At 57.5% G+C, this 18592-nt stretch overlaps 1 protein-coding gene across 1 annotated transcript in view; it reads left to right on the top strand.

Moving 5' to 3' along the window:
* The window catches only part of LOC132400064 (aquaporin-10-like), a 341000-nt gene that overhangs the window by 255110 nt on the left and 67298 nt on the right, over positions 1 to 18592 (top strand). The window contains exon 5 of the mRNA XM_059981147.1: positions 16954 to 17171. Within this exon, the coding sequence (XP_059837130.1) occupies positions 16954 to 17171 (218 nt within the window). The remainder of the gene's footprint in view (positions 1 to 16953; positions 17172 to 18592) is intronic.

The following is an 18592-nucleotide window of genomic DNA, read 5'->3' as shown; positions in this document are numbered from 1 at the left end:
CACCGGGACCCCGTTTCCCACTCCCTTCAAACCCACCGGGACCGCGTTTCCCACTCCCTTTCAACCCACCAGGACCCCGTTTCCCACTCCCTTCAAACCCACCGGGACCCCGTTTCCCACTCCCTTCAAACCCATCGGGACCCCGTTTCCCACTCCCTTTAAACGCACTGGGACCCCGTTTCCCACTGACTTTAAACCCACCTGAACCCCATTTCCCACTCCCTTTAAACCCATGTGACCTCGTGTCCTGCTCCCTTTAAACTCACCGGGACCCCATTTTGCTCTCCCTTTAACCACATCAGGGAACCCCTTTCCTGCTCCATTTAAACCCCCTGAGACCCCGTTTCCCACTCCCTTTAAACCCACCAGGACCCCTTTTCCCATTCCCTTTAAACCCACCGGGACCCCGTTTCCCACTCCCTTTAAACCCTCCGGGACCCCGTTTCCCACTCCCTTTAAACCCACCGGGACCCCGTTTCCCATTCCCTTTAAACCCACCGGGACCCTGTTTCCCACTCCCTTCAATCCCACCGGGACCCCGTTTCCCATTCCCTTCAAACCCACCGGGGCCCCGTTTCCCACTCCCTTCAAACCCACCGGGACCCCGTTTCCCACTCCCTTTCAACCCACCAGGACCCCATTTCCCACTCCTTTCAAACCCACCGGGACCCCGTTTCCCACTCCCTTTAAACCCACAGGGACCCCGTTTCCCACTCCCTTTAAACCCACCGGGACCCCGTTTCCCACTCCCTTTAAACGCACTGGGACCCCGTTTCCCACTCCCTTTAAACCCACCAGGACCCCGTTTCCCACTCCCTTCAAACCCACCGGGACCCCGTTTCCCACTCCCTTTAAACGCACTGGGACCCCGTTTCCCACTGACTTTAAACCCACCTGAACCCCATTTCCCACTCCCTTTAAACCCATGTGACCTCGTGTCCTGCTCCCTTTAAACTCACCGGGACCCCATTTTGCTCTCCCTTTAACCACATCTGGGAACCCCTTTCCTGCTCCATTTAAACCCCCTGAGACCCCGTTTCCCACTCCCTTTAAACCCACTGGGACCCCGTTTCCCACTCCCTTTAAATGCACCGGGACCCCGTTTCCCAGTCCCTTTAAACGCACTGGGACCCCATTTTCCACTGACTTTAAACCCACCTGAACCACATTTCCCAGTCCCTTTAAACCCGTGACCTCGTGTCCTGCTCCCTTTAAACCCACCAGGACCCCATTTCCCACTCCCTTTAAACCCACCAGGACCCCTTTTCCCATTCCCTTTAAACCCACCGTGACCCCGTTTCCCACTCCCTTCAAACCCTCCGGGACCCCGTTTCCCACTCCCTTTAAACCCACCGGGACCCCGTTTCCCATTCCCTTTAAACCCACCGGGACCCCGTTTCCCACTCCCTTCAATCCCACCGGGACCCCGTTTCCCACTCCCTTCAAACCCTCCGGGACCCCGTTTCCCACTCCCTTTAAACCCACCGGGACCCCGTTTCCCACTCCCTTCAAACCCTCCGGGACCCCGTTTCCCACTCCCTTTAAACCCACCGGGACCCCGTTTCCCATTCCCTTCAATCCCACAGGGACCCCGTTTCCCACTCCCTTCAAACCCACCGGGACCCCGTTTCCCACTCCCTTCAATCCCACCGGGACCCCGTTTCCCATTCCCTTCAAACCCACCGGGGCCCCGTTACCCACTCCCTTCAAACCCACCGGGACCCCGTTTCTCACTCCCTTTCAACCCACCAGGACCCCATTTCCCACTCCCATCAAACCCACCGGGACCCCGTTTCCCACTCCCTTTAAACCCACAGGGACCCCGTTTCCCACTCCCTTTAAACCCACCGGGACCCCGTTTCCCACTCCCTTTAAACGCACTGGGACCCCATTTCCCACTCCCTTTAAACCCACCAGGACCCCGTTTCCCACTCCCTTCAAACCCACCGGGACCCCGTTTCCCACTCCCTTTAAACGCACTGGGACCCCGTTTCCCACTGACTTTAAACCCACCTGAACCCCATTTCCCACTCCCTTTAAACCCATGTGACCTCGTGTCCTGCTCCCTTTAAACTCACCGGGACCCCATTTTGCTCTCCCTTTAACCACATCTGGGAACCCCTTTCCTGCTCCATTTAAACCCCCTGAGACCCCGTTTCCCACTCCCTTCAAACCCACTGTGGACCCCGTTTCACACTCCCTTTATACCCACTGGGATCCCGTTTCCCACTCCCTTCAAACCCACCGGGACCCCGTTTCCCACTCCCTTTAAACCCACCGGGACCCCTTTTCCCATTCCCTTTAAACCCACCAGGACCCCGTTTCCCACTCCCTTTAATCCCACCGGGACCCCGTTTCCCATTCCCTTTAATCCCACCGGGACCCCGTTTCCCACTCCCTTTAAACCCACCGGGACCCCGTTTCCCACTCCCTTCAAACCCACTGTGGACCCCGTTTCACACTCCCTTTATACCCACTGGGATCCCGTTTCCCACTCCCTTCAAACCCACCGGGACCCCGTTTCCCACTCCCTTTAAACCCACCGGGACCCCTTTTCCCATTCCCTTTAAACCCACCTGGACCCCGTTTCCCACTCCCTTTAATCCCACCGGGACCCCGTTTCCCATTCCCTTTAATCCCACCGGGACCCCGTTTCCCACTCCCTTTAAACCCACCGGGACCCCGTTTCCCACTCCCTTTAAACCCACCGGGACCCCGTTTCCCACTCCCTTTAAACCCACCGGGACCCCGTTTCCCACTCCCTTTAAACCCACCGGGACCCCGTTTCCCACTCCCTTTAAACCCACCGGGAGGACCCCGTTTCCCACTCCCTTTAAACCCACCGGGACCCCGTTTCCCATTCCTTTGAACCCACCAGGACCCCGTTTCCACTCCCTTTAAACCCACCGGGACCCCTTTTCCCATTCCCTTTAAACCCACCGGGACCCCGTTTCCCACTCCCTTTAATCCCACTGGGACCCCGTTTCCACTCCCTTCAAACCCACCGGGACCCCATTTCCCACTCCCTTTAATCCCACCGGGACCCCGTTTCCCACTCCCTTCAAACCCACCGGGACCCCGTTTCCCACTCCCTTTAATCCCACCGGGACCCCGTTTCCCACTCCCTTCAAACCCACCGGGACCCCGTTTCCCACTCCCTTTAAACCCACCGGGACCCCGTTTCCCAGTCCCTTTAAACCCACCGGGACCCCGTTTCCCAGTCCCTTCAAACCCACCGGGACCCCGTTTCCCAGTCCCTTTAAACCCACCGGGACCCCGTTTCCCATTCCCTTCAAACCCACCGGGACCCCGTTTCCCACTCCCTTCAAACCCACCGGGACCCCGTTTCCCACTCCCTTTCAACCCACCAGGACCCCGTTTCCCACTCCCTTCAAACCCACCGGGACCCCGTTTCCCACTCCCTTCAAACCCACCGGGACCCCGTTTCCCAGTCCCTTTAAACCCACCGGGACCCCGTTTCCCATTCCCTTCAAACCCACCGGGACCCCGTTTCCCACTCCCTTCAAACCCACCGGGACCCCGTTTCCCACTCCCTTTCAACCCACCAGGACCCCGTTTCCCACTCCCTTCAAACCCACCGGGACCCCGTTTCCCACTCCCTTCAAACCCACCGGGACCCCGTTTCCCACTCCCTTTCAACCCACCAGGACCCCGTTTCCCACTCCCTTCAAACCCACCGGGACCCCGTTTCCCACTCCCTTCAAACCCACCGGGACCCCGTTTCCCACTCCCTTTAAACCCCCCGGGACCCCGTTTCCCACTCCCTTTAAACCCACCGGGACCCCGTTTCCCACTCCCTTTAAACCCACCGGGACCCCGTTTCCCACTCCCTTTAAACCCACCAGGACCCCATTTCCCACTCCCTTTAAACCCACCAGGACCCCTTTTCCCATTCCCTTTAAACCCACCGTGACCCCGTTTCCCACTCCCTTCAAACCCTCCGGGACCCCGTTTCCCACTCCCTTTAAACCCACCGGGACCCCGTTTCCCATTCCCTTTAAACCCACCGGGACCCCGTTTCCCACTGCCTTTAAACGCACTGGGACCCCGTTTCGCACTCACTTCAAACCCACCGGGACCCCGTTTCCCACTCCCTTCAATCCGACCGGGACCCCGTTTCAAACTCCCTTCAAACCCACTGGGGACCCCGTTTCACACTCCCTTTAAACCCACTGGGATCCCGTTTCCCACTCCCTTCAAACCCACTGGGACCCCGTTTCCCACTCCCTTTAAACCCACTGGGACCCCGTTTCCCACTCCCTTTAAACGCACCGGGACCCCGTTTCCCAGTCCCTTTAAACGCACTGGGACCCCGTTTCCTAGTCCCTTTAAACGCACTGGGACCCCGTTTCCCACTCCCTTTAAACCCACCGGGACCCCGTTTCCCACTCCCTTTGAACCCACCGGGACCCCTATTCCCACTTCTTTAAACCCACCAGGACCCCGTTTCCCACACCCTTTAAACCCACCGGGACCCCGTTTCCCATTCCCTTTAAACCCACCGGGACCCCGTTTCCCACTCCCTTTAAACCTTCTGGGACCCAGTTTCCCACTCCCTTTAAACCCACCGGGAACCCGTTTCCCACTCCCGTTAAACCCGCCGGGACCCCGTTTCCCATTTCCTTTAAACACACTGGGACCCCGTTTCCCACTCCCTTTAAACCCACTGGGACCCCATTTCCCACTCCCTTTAAACCCACCGGGACCCCGTTTCCCACTCCCTTCAAACCCACCGGGACCCCGTTTCCCACTCCCTTCAAACCCAACAGGACCCCATTTCCCACTCCCTTCAATCCCACCGGGACCCCATTTCCCACTCCCTTCAATCCCACCGGGACCCCGTTTCCCACTCCCTTCAAACACACCGGGACCCCGTTTCCCACTCCCTTCAAACACACCGGAACCCCGTTTCCCACTCCCTTCAAACCCACCGGGACCCCGTTTCCCACTCCCTTCAAACCCACCGGGACCCCGTTTCCCACTCCCTTCAAACACACCGGGATCCCGTTTCCCACTCCCTTTAAACCCACTGGGACCCCGTTTCCCACTCCCTTCAAACCCACCGGGACCCCGTTTCCCACACCCTTCAAACCCACCGGGACCCCGTTTCCCACTCCCTTCAAACTCACCGGGACCTCGTTTCCCACTCCCTTTAAACCCACTGGGACCACGTTTCCCACTCCCTTCAAACACACCGGGACCCCGTTTCCACTCCCTTCAAACCCACACAGTACCCCGTTTCCCACTCCCTTTAAACCCACCGGGACCCTGTTTCCGACCCCCTTTAAACCCACCAGGACCCCGTTTCCCACTCCCTTCAAACCCACCGGGACCCCGTTTCCCACTCCCTTCAATCCCACCGGGACCCCGTTTCCCACTCCCTTCAAACCCACCGGGACCCCGTTTCCCACTCCCTTCAAACCCACCGGGACCCCGTTTCCCACTCCCTTTAAACGCACTGGGACCCCGTTTCCCACTGCCTTTAAACCCACCTGAACCCCATTTCCCACTCCCTTTAAACCCATGTGACCTCGTGACCTGCTCTCTTTAAACTCACCGGGACCACATTTTGCTCTCCCTTTAACCACATCAGGGAACCCCTTTCCTGCTCCAGTTAAACCCCCTGAGACCCCGTTTCCCACTCCCTTCAAACCCACTGGGGACCCCGTTTCCCACTCCCTTTAAACCCACCGGGACCCCGTTTCCCACTGCCTTTAAACGCACTGGGACCCCGTTTCGCACTCCCTTCAAACCCACCGGGACCCCGTTTCCCACTCCCTTCAATCCGACCGGGACCCCGTTTCCCACTCCCTTCAAACCCACTGGGGACCCCGTTTCACACTCCCTTTAAACCCACTGGGATCCCGTTTCCCACTCCCTTCAAACCCACTGGGACCCCGTTTCCCACTCACTTCAAACCCACCGGGACCCCGTTTCCCACTCCCTTTAAACCCACAGGGACCCCGTTTCCCACTCACTTTAAACCCACCGGGACCCCGTTTCCCACTCCCTTTAAACGCACTGGGACCCCGTTTCCCACTCCCTTTAAACCCACCAGGACCCCGTTTCCCACTCCCTTCAAACCCACCGGGACCCCGTTTCCCACTCCCTTTAAACGCACTGGGACCCCGTTTCCCACTGACTTTAAACCCACCTGAACCCCATTTCCCACTCCCTTTAAACCCATGTGACCTCGTGTCCTGCTCCCTTTAAACTCACCGGGACCCCATTTTGCTCTCCCTTTAACCACATCTGGGAACCCCTTTCCTGCTCCATTTAAACCCCCTGAGACCCCGTTTCCCACTCCCTTCAAACCCACTGTGGACCCCGTTTCACAATCCCTTTATACCCACTGGGATCCCGTTTCCCACTCCCTTTAAACCCACCAGGACCCCGTTTCCCACTCCCTTTAAACCCACCGGGACCCCGTTTCCCACTCCCTTTAAACCCACCGGGACCCCGTTTCCCACTCCCTTTAAACCCACCGGGACCCCGTTTCCCACTCCCTTTAAACCCACCGGGACCCCGTTTCCCACTCCCTTTAAACTCACCGGGACCCCGTTTCCCACTCCCTTTAAACCCACCGGGACCCCGTTTCCCATTCCCTTTGAACCCACCAGGACCCCGTTTCCCACTCCCTTTAAACCCACCGGGACCCCTTTTCCCATTCCCTTTAAACCCACCGGGACCCCGTTTCCCACTCCCTTTAATCCCACCGGGACCCCGTTTCCCACTCCCTTCAAACCCACCGGGACCCGATTTCCCACTCCCTTTAATCCCACCGGGACCCCGTTTCCCACTCCCTTCAAACCCACCGGGACCCCGTTTCCCACTCCCTTTAATCCCACCGGGACCCCTTTTCCCACTCCCTTCAAACCCACCGGGACCCCGTTTCCCACTCCCTTTAAACCCACCGGGACCCCGTTTCCCAGTCCCTTTAAACCCACCGGGACCCTGTTTCCCATTCCCTTCAAACCCACCGGGACCCCGTTTCCCAGTCCCTTTAAACCCACCGGGACCCCGTTTCCCATTCCCTTCAAACCCACCGGGACCCCGTTTCCCACTCCCTTCAAACCCACCGGGACCCCGTTTCCCACTCCCTTTCAACCCACCAGGACCCCGTTTCCCACTCCCTTTAATCCCACCGGGACCCCGTTTCCCATTCCCTTTAATCCCACCGGGACCCCGTTTCCCACTCCCTTTAAACCCACCGGGACCCCGTTTCCCACTCCCTTTAAACCCACCGGGACCCCGTTTCCCACTCCCTTTAAACCCACCGGGACCCCGTTTCCCACTCCCTTTAAACCCACCGGGACCCCGTTTCCCACTCCCTTTAAACCCACCGGGACCCCGTTTCCCACTCCCTTTAAACCCACCGGGACCCCGTTTCCCATTCCCTTTGAACCCACCAGGACCCCGTTTCCCACTCCCTTTAAACCCACCGGGACCCCTTTTCCCATTCCCTTTAAACCCACCGGGACCCCGTTTCCCACTCCCTTTAATCCCACTGGGACCCCGTTTCCCACTCCCTTCAAACCCACCGGGACCCCATTTCCCACTCCCTTTAATCCCACCGGGACCCCGTTTCCCACTCCCTTCAAACCCACCGGGACCCCGTTTCCCACTCCCTTTAATCCCACCGGGACCCCGTTTCCCACTCCCTTCAAACCCACCGGGACCCCGTTTCCCACTCCCTTTAAACCCACCGGGACCCCGTTTCCCAGTCCCTTTAAACCCACCGGGACCCCGTTTCCCAGTCCCTTCAAACCCACCGGGACCCCGTTTCCCAGTCCCTTTAAACCCACCGGGACCCCGTTTCCCATTCCCTTCAAACCCACCGGGACCCCGTTTCCCACTCCCTTCAAACCCACCGGGACCCCGTTTCCCACTCCCTTTCAACCCACCAGGACCCCGTTTCCCACTCCCTTCAAACCCACCGGGACCCCGTTTCCCACTCCCTTCAAACCCACCGGGACCCCGTTTCCCAGTCCCTTTAAACCCACCGGGACCCCGTTTCCCATTCCCTTCAAACCCACCGGGACCCCGTTTCCCACTCCCTTCAAACCCACCGGGACCCCGTTTCCCACTCCCTTTCAACCCACCAGGACCCCGTTTCCCACTCCCTTCAAACCCACCGGGACCCCGTTTCCCACTCCCTTCAAACCCACCGGGACCCCGTTTCCCACTCCCTTTCAACCCACCAGGACCCCGTTTCCCACTCCCTTCAAACCCACCGGGACCCCGTTTCCCACTCCCTTCAAACCCACCGGGACCCCGTTTCCCACTCCCTTTAAACCCACCGGGACCCCGTTTCCCACTCCCTTTAAACCCACCGGGACCCCGTTTCCCACTCCCTTTAAACCCACCGGGACCCCGTTTCCCACTCCCTTTAAACCCACCAGGACCCCATTTCCCACTCCCTTTAAACCCACCAGGACCCCTTTTCCCATTCCCTTTAAACCCACCGTGACCCCGTTTCCCACTCCCTTCAAACCCTCCGGGACCCCGTTTCCCACTCCCTTTAAACCCACCGGGACCCCGTTTCCCATTCCCTTTAAACCCACCGGGACCCCGTTTCCCACTGCCTTTAAACGCACTGGGACCCCGTTTCGCACTCACTTCAAACCCACCGGGACCCCGTTTCCCACTCCCTTCAATCCGACCGGGACCCCGTTTCAAACTCCCTTCAAACCCACTGGGGACCCCGTTTCACACTCCCTTTAAACCCACTGGGATCCCGTTTCCCACTCCCTTCAAACCCACTGGGACCCCGTTTCCCACTCCCTTTAAACCCACTGGGACCCCGTTTCCCACTCCCTTTAAACGCACCGGGACCCCGTTTCCCAGTCCCTTTAAACGCACTGGGACCCCGTTTCCTAGTCCCTTTAAACGCACTGGGACCCCGTTTCCCACTCCCTTTAAACCCACCGGGACCCCGTTTCCCACTCCCTTTGAACCCACCGGGACCCCTATTCCCACTTCTTTAAACCCACCAGGACCCCGTTTCCCACACCATTTAAACCCACCGGGACCCCGTTTCCCATTCCCTTTAAACCCACCGGGACCCCGTTTCCCACTCCCTTTAAACCTTCTGGGACCCAGTTTCCCACTCCCTTTAAACCCACCGGGAACCCGTTTCCCACTCCCGTTAAACCCGCCGGGACCCCGTTTCCCATTTCCTTTAAACACACTGGGACCCCGTTTCCCACTCCCTTTAAACCCACTGGGACCCCATTTCCCACTCCCTTTAAACCCACCGGGACCCCGTTTCCCACTCCCTTCAAACCCACCGGGACCCCGTTTCCCACTCCCTTCAAACCCAACAGGACCCCATTTCCCACTCCCTTCAATCCCACCGGGACCCCATTTCCCACTCCCTTCAATCCCACCGGGACCCCGTTTCCCACTCCCTTCAAACACACCGGGACCCCGTTTCCCACTCCCTTCAAACACACCGGAACCCCGTTTCCCACTCCCTTCAAACCCACCGGGACCCCGTTTCCCACTCCCTTCAAACCCACCGGGACCCCGTTTCCCACTCCCTTCAAACACACCGGGATCCCGTTTCCCACTCCCTTTAAACCCACTGGGACCCCGTTTCCCACTCCCTTCAAACCCACCGGGACCCCGTTTCCCACACCCTTCAAACCCACCGGGACCCCGTTTCCCACTCCCTTCAAACTCACCGGGACCTCGTTTCCCACTCCCTTTAAACCCACTGGGACCACGTTTCCCACTCCCTTCAAACACACCGGGACCCCGTTTCCACTCCCTTCAAACCCACACAGTACCCCGTTTCCCACTCCCTTTAAACCCACCGGGACCCTGTTTCCGACCCCCTTTAAACCCACCAGGACCCCGTTTCCCACTCCCTTCAAACCCACCGGGACCCCGTTTCCCACTCCCTTCAATCCCACCGGGACCCCGTTTCCCACTCCCTTCAAACCCACCGGGACCCCGTTTCCCACTCCCTTCAAACCCACCGGGACCCCGTTTCCCACTCCCTTTAAACGCACTGGGACCCCGTTTCCCACTGCCTTTAAACCCACCTGAACCCCATTTCCCACTCCCTTTAAACCCATGTGACCTCGTGACCTGCTCTCTTTAAACTCACCGGGACCACATTTTGCTCTCCCTTTAACCACATCAGGGAACCCCTTTCCTGCTCCAGTTAAACCCCCTGAGACCCCGTTTCCCACTCCCTTCAAACCCACTGGGGACCCCGTTTCCCACTCCCTTTAAACCCACCGGGACCCCGTTTCCCACTGCCTTTAAACGCACTGGGACCCCGTTTCGCACTCCCTTCAAACCCACCGGGACCCCGTTTCCCACTCCCTTCAATCCGACCGGGACCCCGTTTCCCACTCCCTTCAAACCCACTGGGGACCCCGTTTCACACTCCCTTTAAACCCACTGGGATCCCGTTTCCCACTCCCTTCAAACCCACAGGGACCCCGTTTCCCACTCACTTCAAACCCACCGGGACCCCGTTTCCCACTCCCTTTAAACCCACAGGGACCCCGTTTCCCACTCACTTTAAACCCACCGGGACCCCGTTTCCCACTCCCTTTAAACGCACTGGGACCCCGTTTCCCACTCCCTTTAAACCCACCAGGACCCCGTTTCCCACTCCCTTCAAACCCACCGGGACCCCGTTTCCCACTACCTTTAAACGCACTGGGACCCCGTTTCCCACTGACTTTAAACCCACCTGAACCCCATTTCCCACTCCCTTTAAACCCATGTGACCTCGTGTCCTGCTCCCTTTAAACTCACCGGGACCCCATTTTGCTCTCCCTTTAACCACATCTGGGAACCCCTTTCCTGCTCCATTTAAACCCCCTGAGACCCCGTTTCCCACTCCCTTCAAACCCACTGTGGACCCCGTTTCACAATCCCTTTATACCCACTGGGATCCCGTTTCCCACTCCCTTTAAACCCACCAGGACCCCGTTTCCCACTCCCTTTAAACCCACCGGGACCCCGTTTCCCACTCCCTTTAAACCCACCGGGACCCCGTTTCCCACTCCCTTTAAACCCACCGGGACCCCGTTTCCCACTCCCTTTAAACCCACCGGGACCCCGTTTCCCACTCCCTTTAAACTCACCGGGACCCCGTTTCCCACTCCCTTTAAACCCACCGGGACCCCGTTTCCCATTCCCTTTGAACCCACCAGGACCCCGTTTCCCACTCCCTTTAAACCCACCGGGACCCCTTTTCCCATTCCCTTTAAACCCACCGGGACCCCGTTTCCCACTCCCTTTAATCCCACCGGGACCCCGTTTCCCACTCCCTTCAAACCCACCGGGACCCGATTTCCCACTCCCTTTAATCCCACCGGGACCCCGTTTCCCACTCCCTTCAAACCCACCGGGACCCCGTTTCCCACTCCCTTTAATCCCACCGGGACCCCTTTTCCCACTCCCTTCAAACCCACCGGGACCCCGTTTCCCACTCCCTTTAAACCCACCGGGACCCCGTTTCCCAGTCCCTTTAAACCCACCGGGACCCTGTTTCCCATTCCCTTCAAACCCACCGGGACCCCGTTTCCCAGTCCCTTTAAACCCACCGGGACCCCGTTTCCCATTCCCTTCAAACCCACCGGGACCCCGTTTCCCACTCCCTTCAAACCCACCGGGACCCCGTTTCCCACTCCCTTTCAACCCACCAGGACCCCGTTTCCCACTCCCTTCAAACCCACCGGGACCCCGTTTCCCACTCCCTTCAAACCCATCGGGACCCCGTTTCCCACTCCCTTTAAACGCACTGGGACCCCGTTTCCCACTGACTTTAAACCCACCTGAACCCCATTTCCCACTCCCTTTAAACCCATGTGACCTCGTGTCCTGCTCCCTTTAAACTCACCGGGACCCCATTTTGCTCTCCCTTTAACCACATCAGGGAACCCCTTTCCTGCTCCATTTAAACCCCCTGAGACCCCGTTTCCCACTCCCTTTGAACCCACCAGGACCCCTTTTCCCATTCCCTTTAAACCCACCGGGACCCCGTTTCCCACTCCCTTTAAACCCTCCGGGACCCCGTTTCCCACTCCCTTTAAACCCACCGGGACCCCGTTTCCCATTCCCTTTAAACCCACCGGGACCCTGTTTCCCACTCCCTTCAATCCCACCGGGACCCCGTTTCCCATTCCCTTCAAACCCACCGGGGCCCCGTTTCCCACTCCCTTCAAACCCACCGGGACCCCGTTTCCCACTCCCTTTCAACCCACCAGGACCCCATTTCCCACTCCTTTCAAACCCACCGGGACCCCGTTTCCCACTCCCTTTAAACCCACAGGGACCCCGTTTCCCACTCCCTTTAAACCCACCGGGACCCCGTTTCCCACTCCCTTTAAACGCACTGGGACCCCGTTTCCCACTCCCTTTAAACCCACCAGGACCCCGTTTCCCACTCCCTTCAAACCCACCGGGACCCCGTTTCCCACTCCCTTTAAACGCACTGGGACCCCGTTTCCCACTGACTTTAAACCCACCTGAACCCCATTTCCCACTCCCTTTAAACCCATGTGACCTCGTGTCCTGCTCCCTTTAAACTCACCGGGACCCCATTTTGCTCTCCCTTTAACCACATCTGGGAACCCCTTTCCTGCTCCATTTAAACCCCCTGAGACCCCGTTTCCCACTCCCTTTAAACCCACTGGGACCCCGTTTCCCACTCCCTTTAAATGCACCGGGACCCCGTTTCCCAGTCCCTTTAAACGCACTGGGACCCCATTTTCCACTGACTTTAAACCCACCTGAACCACATTTCCCAGTCCCTTTAAACCCGTGACCTCGTGTCCTGCTCCCTTTAAACCCACCAGGACCCCATTTCCCACTCCCTTTAAACCCACCAGGACCCCTTTTCCCATTCCCTTTAAACCCACCGTGACCCCGTTTCCCACTCCCTTCAAACCCTCCGGGACCCCGTTTCCCACTCCCTTTAAACCCACCGGGACCCCGTTTCCCATTCCCTTTAAACCCACCGGGACCCTGTTTCCCACTCCCTTCAATCCCACCGGGACCCCGTTTCCCACTCCCTTCAAACCCTCCGGGACCCCGTTTCCCACTCCCTTTAAACCCACCGGGACCCCGTTTCCCACTCCCTTCAAACCCTCCGGGACCCCGTTTCCCACTCCCTTTAAACCCACCGGGACCCCGTTTCCCATTCCCTTCAATCCCACAGGGACCCCGTTTCCCACTCCCTTCAAACCCACCGGGACCCCGTTTCCCACTCCCTTCAATCCCACCGGGACCCCGTTTCCCATTCCCTTCAAACCCACCGGGGCCCCGTTTCCCACTCCCTTCAAACCCACCGGGACCCCGTTTCTCACTCCCTTTCAACCCACCAGGACCCCATTTCCCACTCCCATCAAACCCACCGGGACCCCGTTTCCCACTCCCTTTAAACCCACAGGGACCCCGTTTCCCACTCCCTTTAAACCCACCGGGACCCCGTTTCCCACTCCCTTTAAACGCACTGGGACCCCATTTCCCACTCCCTTTAAACCCACCAGGACCCCGTTTCCCACTCCCTTCAAACCTACCGGGACCCCGTTTCCCACTCCCTTTAAACGCACTGGGACCCCGTTTCCCACTGACTTTAAACCCACCTGAACCCCATTTCCCACTCCCTTTAAACCCATGTGACCTCGTGTCCTGCTCCCTTTAAACTCACCGGGACCCCATTTTGCTCTCCCTTTAACCACATCTGGGAACCCCTTTCCTGCTCCATTTAAACCCCCTGAGACCCCGTTTCCCACTCCCTTCAAACCCACTGTGGACCCCGTTTCACACTCCCTTTATACCCACTGGGATCCCGTTTCCCACTCCCTTCAAACCCACCGGGACCCCGTTTCCCACTCCCTTTAAACCCACCGGGACCCCTTTTCCCATTCCCTTTAAACCCACCTGGACCCCGTTTCCCACTCCCTTTAATCCCACCGGGACCCCGTTTCCCATTCCCTTTAATCCCACCGGGACCCCGTTTCCCACTCCCTTTAAACCCACCGGGACCCCGTTTCCCACTCCCTTTAAACCCACCGGGACCCCGTTTCCCACTCCCTTTAAACCCACCGGGACCCCGTTTCCCACTCCCTTTAAACCCACCGGGACCCCGTTTCCCACTCCCTTTAAACCCACCGGGACCCCGTTTCCCACTCCCTTTAAACCCACCGGGACCCCGTTTCCCATTCCCTTTGAACCCACCAGGACCCCGTTTCCCACTCCCTTTAAACCCACCGGGACCCCTTTTCCCATTCCCTTTAAACCCACCGGGACCCCGTTTCCCACTCCCTTTAATCCCACTGGGACCCCGTTTCCCACTCCCTTCAAACCCACCGGGACCCCATTTCCCACTCCCTTTAATCCCACCGGGACCCCGTTTCCCACTCCCTTCAAACCCACCGGGGCCCCGTTTCCCACTCCCTTTAATCCCACCGGGACCCCGTTTCCCACTCCCTTCAAACCCACCGGGACCCCGTTTCCCACTCCCTTTAAACCCACCGGGACCCCGTTTCCCAGTCCCTTTAAACCCACCGGGACCCCGTTTCCCAGTCCCTTCAAACCCACCGGGACCCCGTTTCCCAGTCCCTTTAAACCCACCGGGACCCCGTTTCCCATTCCCTTCAAACCCACCGGGACCCCGTTTCCCACTCCCTTCAAACCCACCGGGACCCCGTTTCCCACTCCCTTTCAACCCACCAGGACCCCGTTTCCCACTCCCTTCAAACCCACCGGGACCCCGTTTCCCACTCCCTTCAAACCCACCGGGACCCCGTTTCCCACTCCCTTTAAACGCACTGGGACCCCGTTTCCCACTGACTTTAAACCCACCTGAACCCCATTTCCCACTCCCTTTAAACCCATGTGATATCGTGTCCTGCTCCCTTTAAACTCACCGGGACCCCATTTTGCTCTCCCTTTAACCACATCAGGGAACCCCTTTCCTGCTCCATTTAAACCCCCTGAGACCCCGTTTCCCACTCCCTTTAAACCCACCAGGACCCCTTTTCCCATTCCCTTTAAACCCACCGGGACCCCGTTTCCCACTCTCTTCAAACCCTCCGGGACCCCGTTTCCCACTCCCTTTAAACCCACCGGGACCCCGTTTCCCATTCCCTTTAAACCCACCGGGACCCTGTTTCCCACTCCCTTCAATCCCACCGGGACCCCGTTTCCCATTCCCTTCAAACCCACCGGGGCCCCGTTTCCCACTCCCTTCAAACCCACCGGGACCCCGTTTCCCACTCCCTTTCAACCCACCAGGACCCCATTTCCCACTCCCTTCAAACCCACCGGGACCCCATTTCCCACTCCCTTTAAACCCACCGGGACCCCGTTTCCCACTCCCTTTAAACGCACTGGGACCCCGTTTCCCACTCCCTTTAAACCCACCAGGACCCCGTTTCCCACTCCCTTCAAACCCACCGGGACCCCGTTTCCCACTCCCTTTAAACGCACTGGGACCCCGTTTCCCACTGACTTTAAACCCACCTGAACCCCATTTCCCACTCCCTTTAAACCCATGTGATCTCGTGTCCTGCTCCCTTTAAACTCACCGGGACCCCATTTTGCTCTCCCTTTAACCACATCTGGGAACCCCTTTCCTGCTCCATTTAAACCCCCTGAGACCCCGTTTCCCACTCCCTTCAAACCCACTGTGGACCCCGTTTCACACTCCCTTTATACCCACTGGGATCCCGTTTCCCACTCCCTTCAAACCCACTGGGACCCCGTTTCCCACTCCCTTCAAACGCACCGGGACCCCGTTTCCCACTCCCTTTAAACGCACCGGGACCCCGTTTCCCAGTCCCTTTAAACGCACTGGGACCCCGTTTCCTAGTCCCTTTAAACGCACTGGGACCCCGTTTCCCACTCCCTTTAAACGCACCGGGACCCCGTTTCCCACTCCCTTTAAACGCACCGGGACCCCGTTTCCCACTCCCTTTAAACGCACCGGGACCCCGTTTCCCACTCCCTTCAATCCCACCGGGACCCCGTTTCCCAGTCCCTTCAAACCCACCGGGACCCCGTTTCCCATTCCCTTCAAACCCACCGGGACCCCGTTTCCCACTCCCTTTAAACGCACTGGGACCCCGTTTCCCACTGACTTTAAACCCACCTGAACCCCATTTCCCACTCCCTTTAAACCCTTGTGACCTCGTGTCCTGCTCCCTTTAAACTCACCAGGACCCCATTTTGCTCTCCCTTTAACCACATCAGGGAACCCCTTTCCTGCTCCATTTAAACCCCCTGAGACCCCGTTTCCTGCTCTCTAAACCCACCACGTTTACTGGAATCAGCATACATTCCTGAATAGAATTATACGTTAGTTGTGGCATTGACAGGAAAATCAGCCAGTGTGGCACCAGAGGAGCCTGGATTCTCAGAATTCATCCACGAATTAGGGACAGTGGCTTCTAGTCCTGTACGCGAACCTGCCAATAATCTCTTTGGCTTCCTCCTGCCTTGCAGAGTGCTGAGATCTCCTCCGTGCTGAGCTCTGAGTTTGGGTCCCAGTCAGGGCAGAAACGGGTAAATTGGCGAATTGGTTTGTTATTCTCAAAGACCAGACCATTACACAGTGCACTGAGGTAGGACAAGGTAAAGCAATAACAGATTGCAGTGTAAAGTGTCACAGTTACAGAGTTCAGTGAACTATGAGATACAAGATGATAACAAGGTAGATTGTGAAGTCAAGAGCCCATCTCATCGGACTAGGGTACTGTTCAATGGCTGATAACTGTGAGGTCCTTTGGGCTTCTTTAGCTGGAGGCCGGTGAAATACTTGGAACTCTCACCCCAAGAGAATTGGAGATGACTTGAGAGCTGAGACTGGCTGAATATTGAGCGAACGCTGATTAAAAGCAGGTCTCTGTCATTCCTGTAACCTTGACGACGCTTGCCCTCCCTCCTCCCCCCCCCCCGCAGGTAATCGCCACCGCTGTGTTATTGATCTGCATCCTGGCGATCGGCGACTCGCGGAATGCCATGATCCCGGGCTTCCTCCGGCCGCTCATGACCTCAGTCTGCGTGCTCCTGATCGGGATGGGGATGGGAGCCAACACCGGCTACGCCATCAACCCAGCGAGGGACTTCGGGCCACGCATGTTCACTTTCGTGGCAGGCTGGGGATCCGAGGTGTTCACGTGAGTCATTTCCCAAGCCCTCGGGAACCTAGAACACACTCTACGTTTCTGTTGTATCCGTTCTCACACCAGATTCCCTTCTGTACAAAATCATCCAGATCCCTCCATTCCGGGGTGTGTCTGTCTGAAACACATCTTATCGTAGCCGCCTCTCCACCATCCCGGCAGTGACCCCAGACAGCTCTCTCTCTAACTTGACCCACACGTCTTAAACAACATTACAGCACAACAGCAGGCCCTTCAGCCCATAGTGCTGTGCTTGCCATACATGGGCCTGTCCCAGAGCCTCTTCATGCTCTCTATTGTATCTGCGTTTTCACCAGCACCCCTGGCAGTGACTGCAGACCCCCACCTCCTGAGCAAGTGTCCTAGTTTAGAGGGCCTGAGCTGTAAGGAGAGATTGGACAAACTTGTACTGGCAGTGCACTCCAACATCCACCTCTCTCTGAGAGAAACTTCCCCGCATTTCTCCTTTAAACCCACACCATTTCACCAAAGATACATGCCTCTGTATTAGACAGTTCAACCTGAGGGAAAAGATGCTGCATGACTAGTCTATCTCAGCCTCTCAGAACCTTAGCAACTTCCATCTGATCTGCCCTCAGTCTCCACAGAGAACAGCCCAACTTTGTCCAATCTCTCGTTACAGCTCATGCCCTCGAAGCCATGCAGGATCCTTGTGATTCTCTCCTAAACCCCCACAACCCCCCAAATAATGGGGAGACCAATAATGCAGATGCAGGGAGACAAGACCAGAACATGAGGGGCAAGTTCTTCACCCCGAGGGTGGTCAGTCTATGCAACGAGCTGCCAGAGGAAGTGGTTGGGGCAGGTAAAGTAACAACGTTTAAAAGATAATTCCTGAGGTACACTGAGAGGAAAGGTTTAGAGGGATACGGACAGGTACACGGATAGGAAAGGTTTAGAGGGATACGGACAGGTAAAAGGATTGGAAAGGTTCAGAAGGATACGGACAGGTACACGGATAGGAAAGATTTAGAGGGATACGGACAGGTTCGTGGATAGGAAAGGTTTAGAGGGATACGGACAGGTACACGGATCGGAAAGGTTTAGAGGGATACGGACAGGTACGCGGATAGGAAAGGTTTAGAGGGATACGGACAGGTACACGGATCGGAAAGGTTTAGAGGGATACGGACAGGTACATGGATAGGAAAGGTTTAGAGGGATACGGATAGGAAAGGTTCAGAGAGATAAGGACAGGTGCACGGATAGGAAAGGTTTAGAGGGATACGGACAGGTACACGGATAGGAAAGGTTTACAGGGATATGGACAGGTACATGGATAGGAAAGGTTCAGAGGGATACAGACAGGTACATGGATAGGAAAGGTTTAGAAGGATACGGACAGGTACAGGGATAGGAAATGTTTAGAGGGATCCGGACAGGTACACGGATAG

Source organism: Hypanus sabinus, chromosome 9 (assembly GCF_030144855.1).
Source record: "Hypanus sabinus isolate sHypSab1 chromosome 9, sHypSab1.hap1, whole genome shotgun sequence".
Classification (NCBI taxonomy): domain Eukaryota; kingdom Metazoa; phylum Chordata; class Chondrichthyes; order Myliobatiformes; family Dasyatidae; genus Hypanus; species Hypanus sabinus.
The sequence above is the reverse complement of the archived record's forward strand: the minus strand, read 5'-3'. Positions and strand labels throughout refer to the sequence as shown.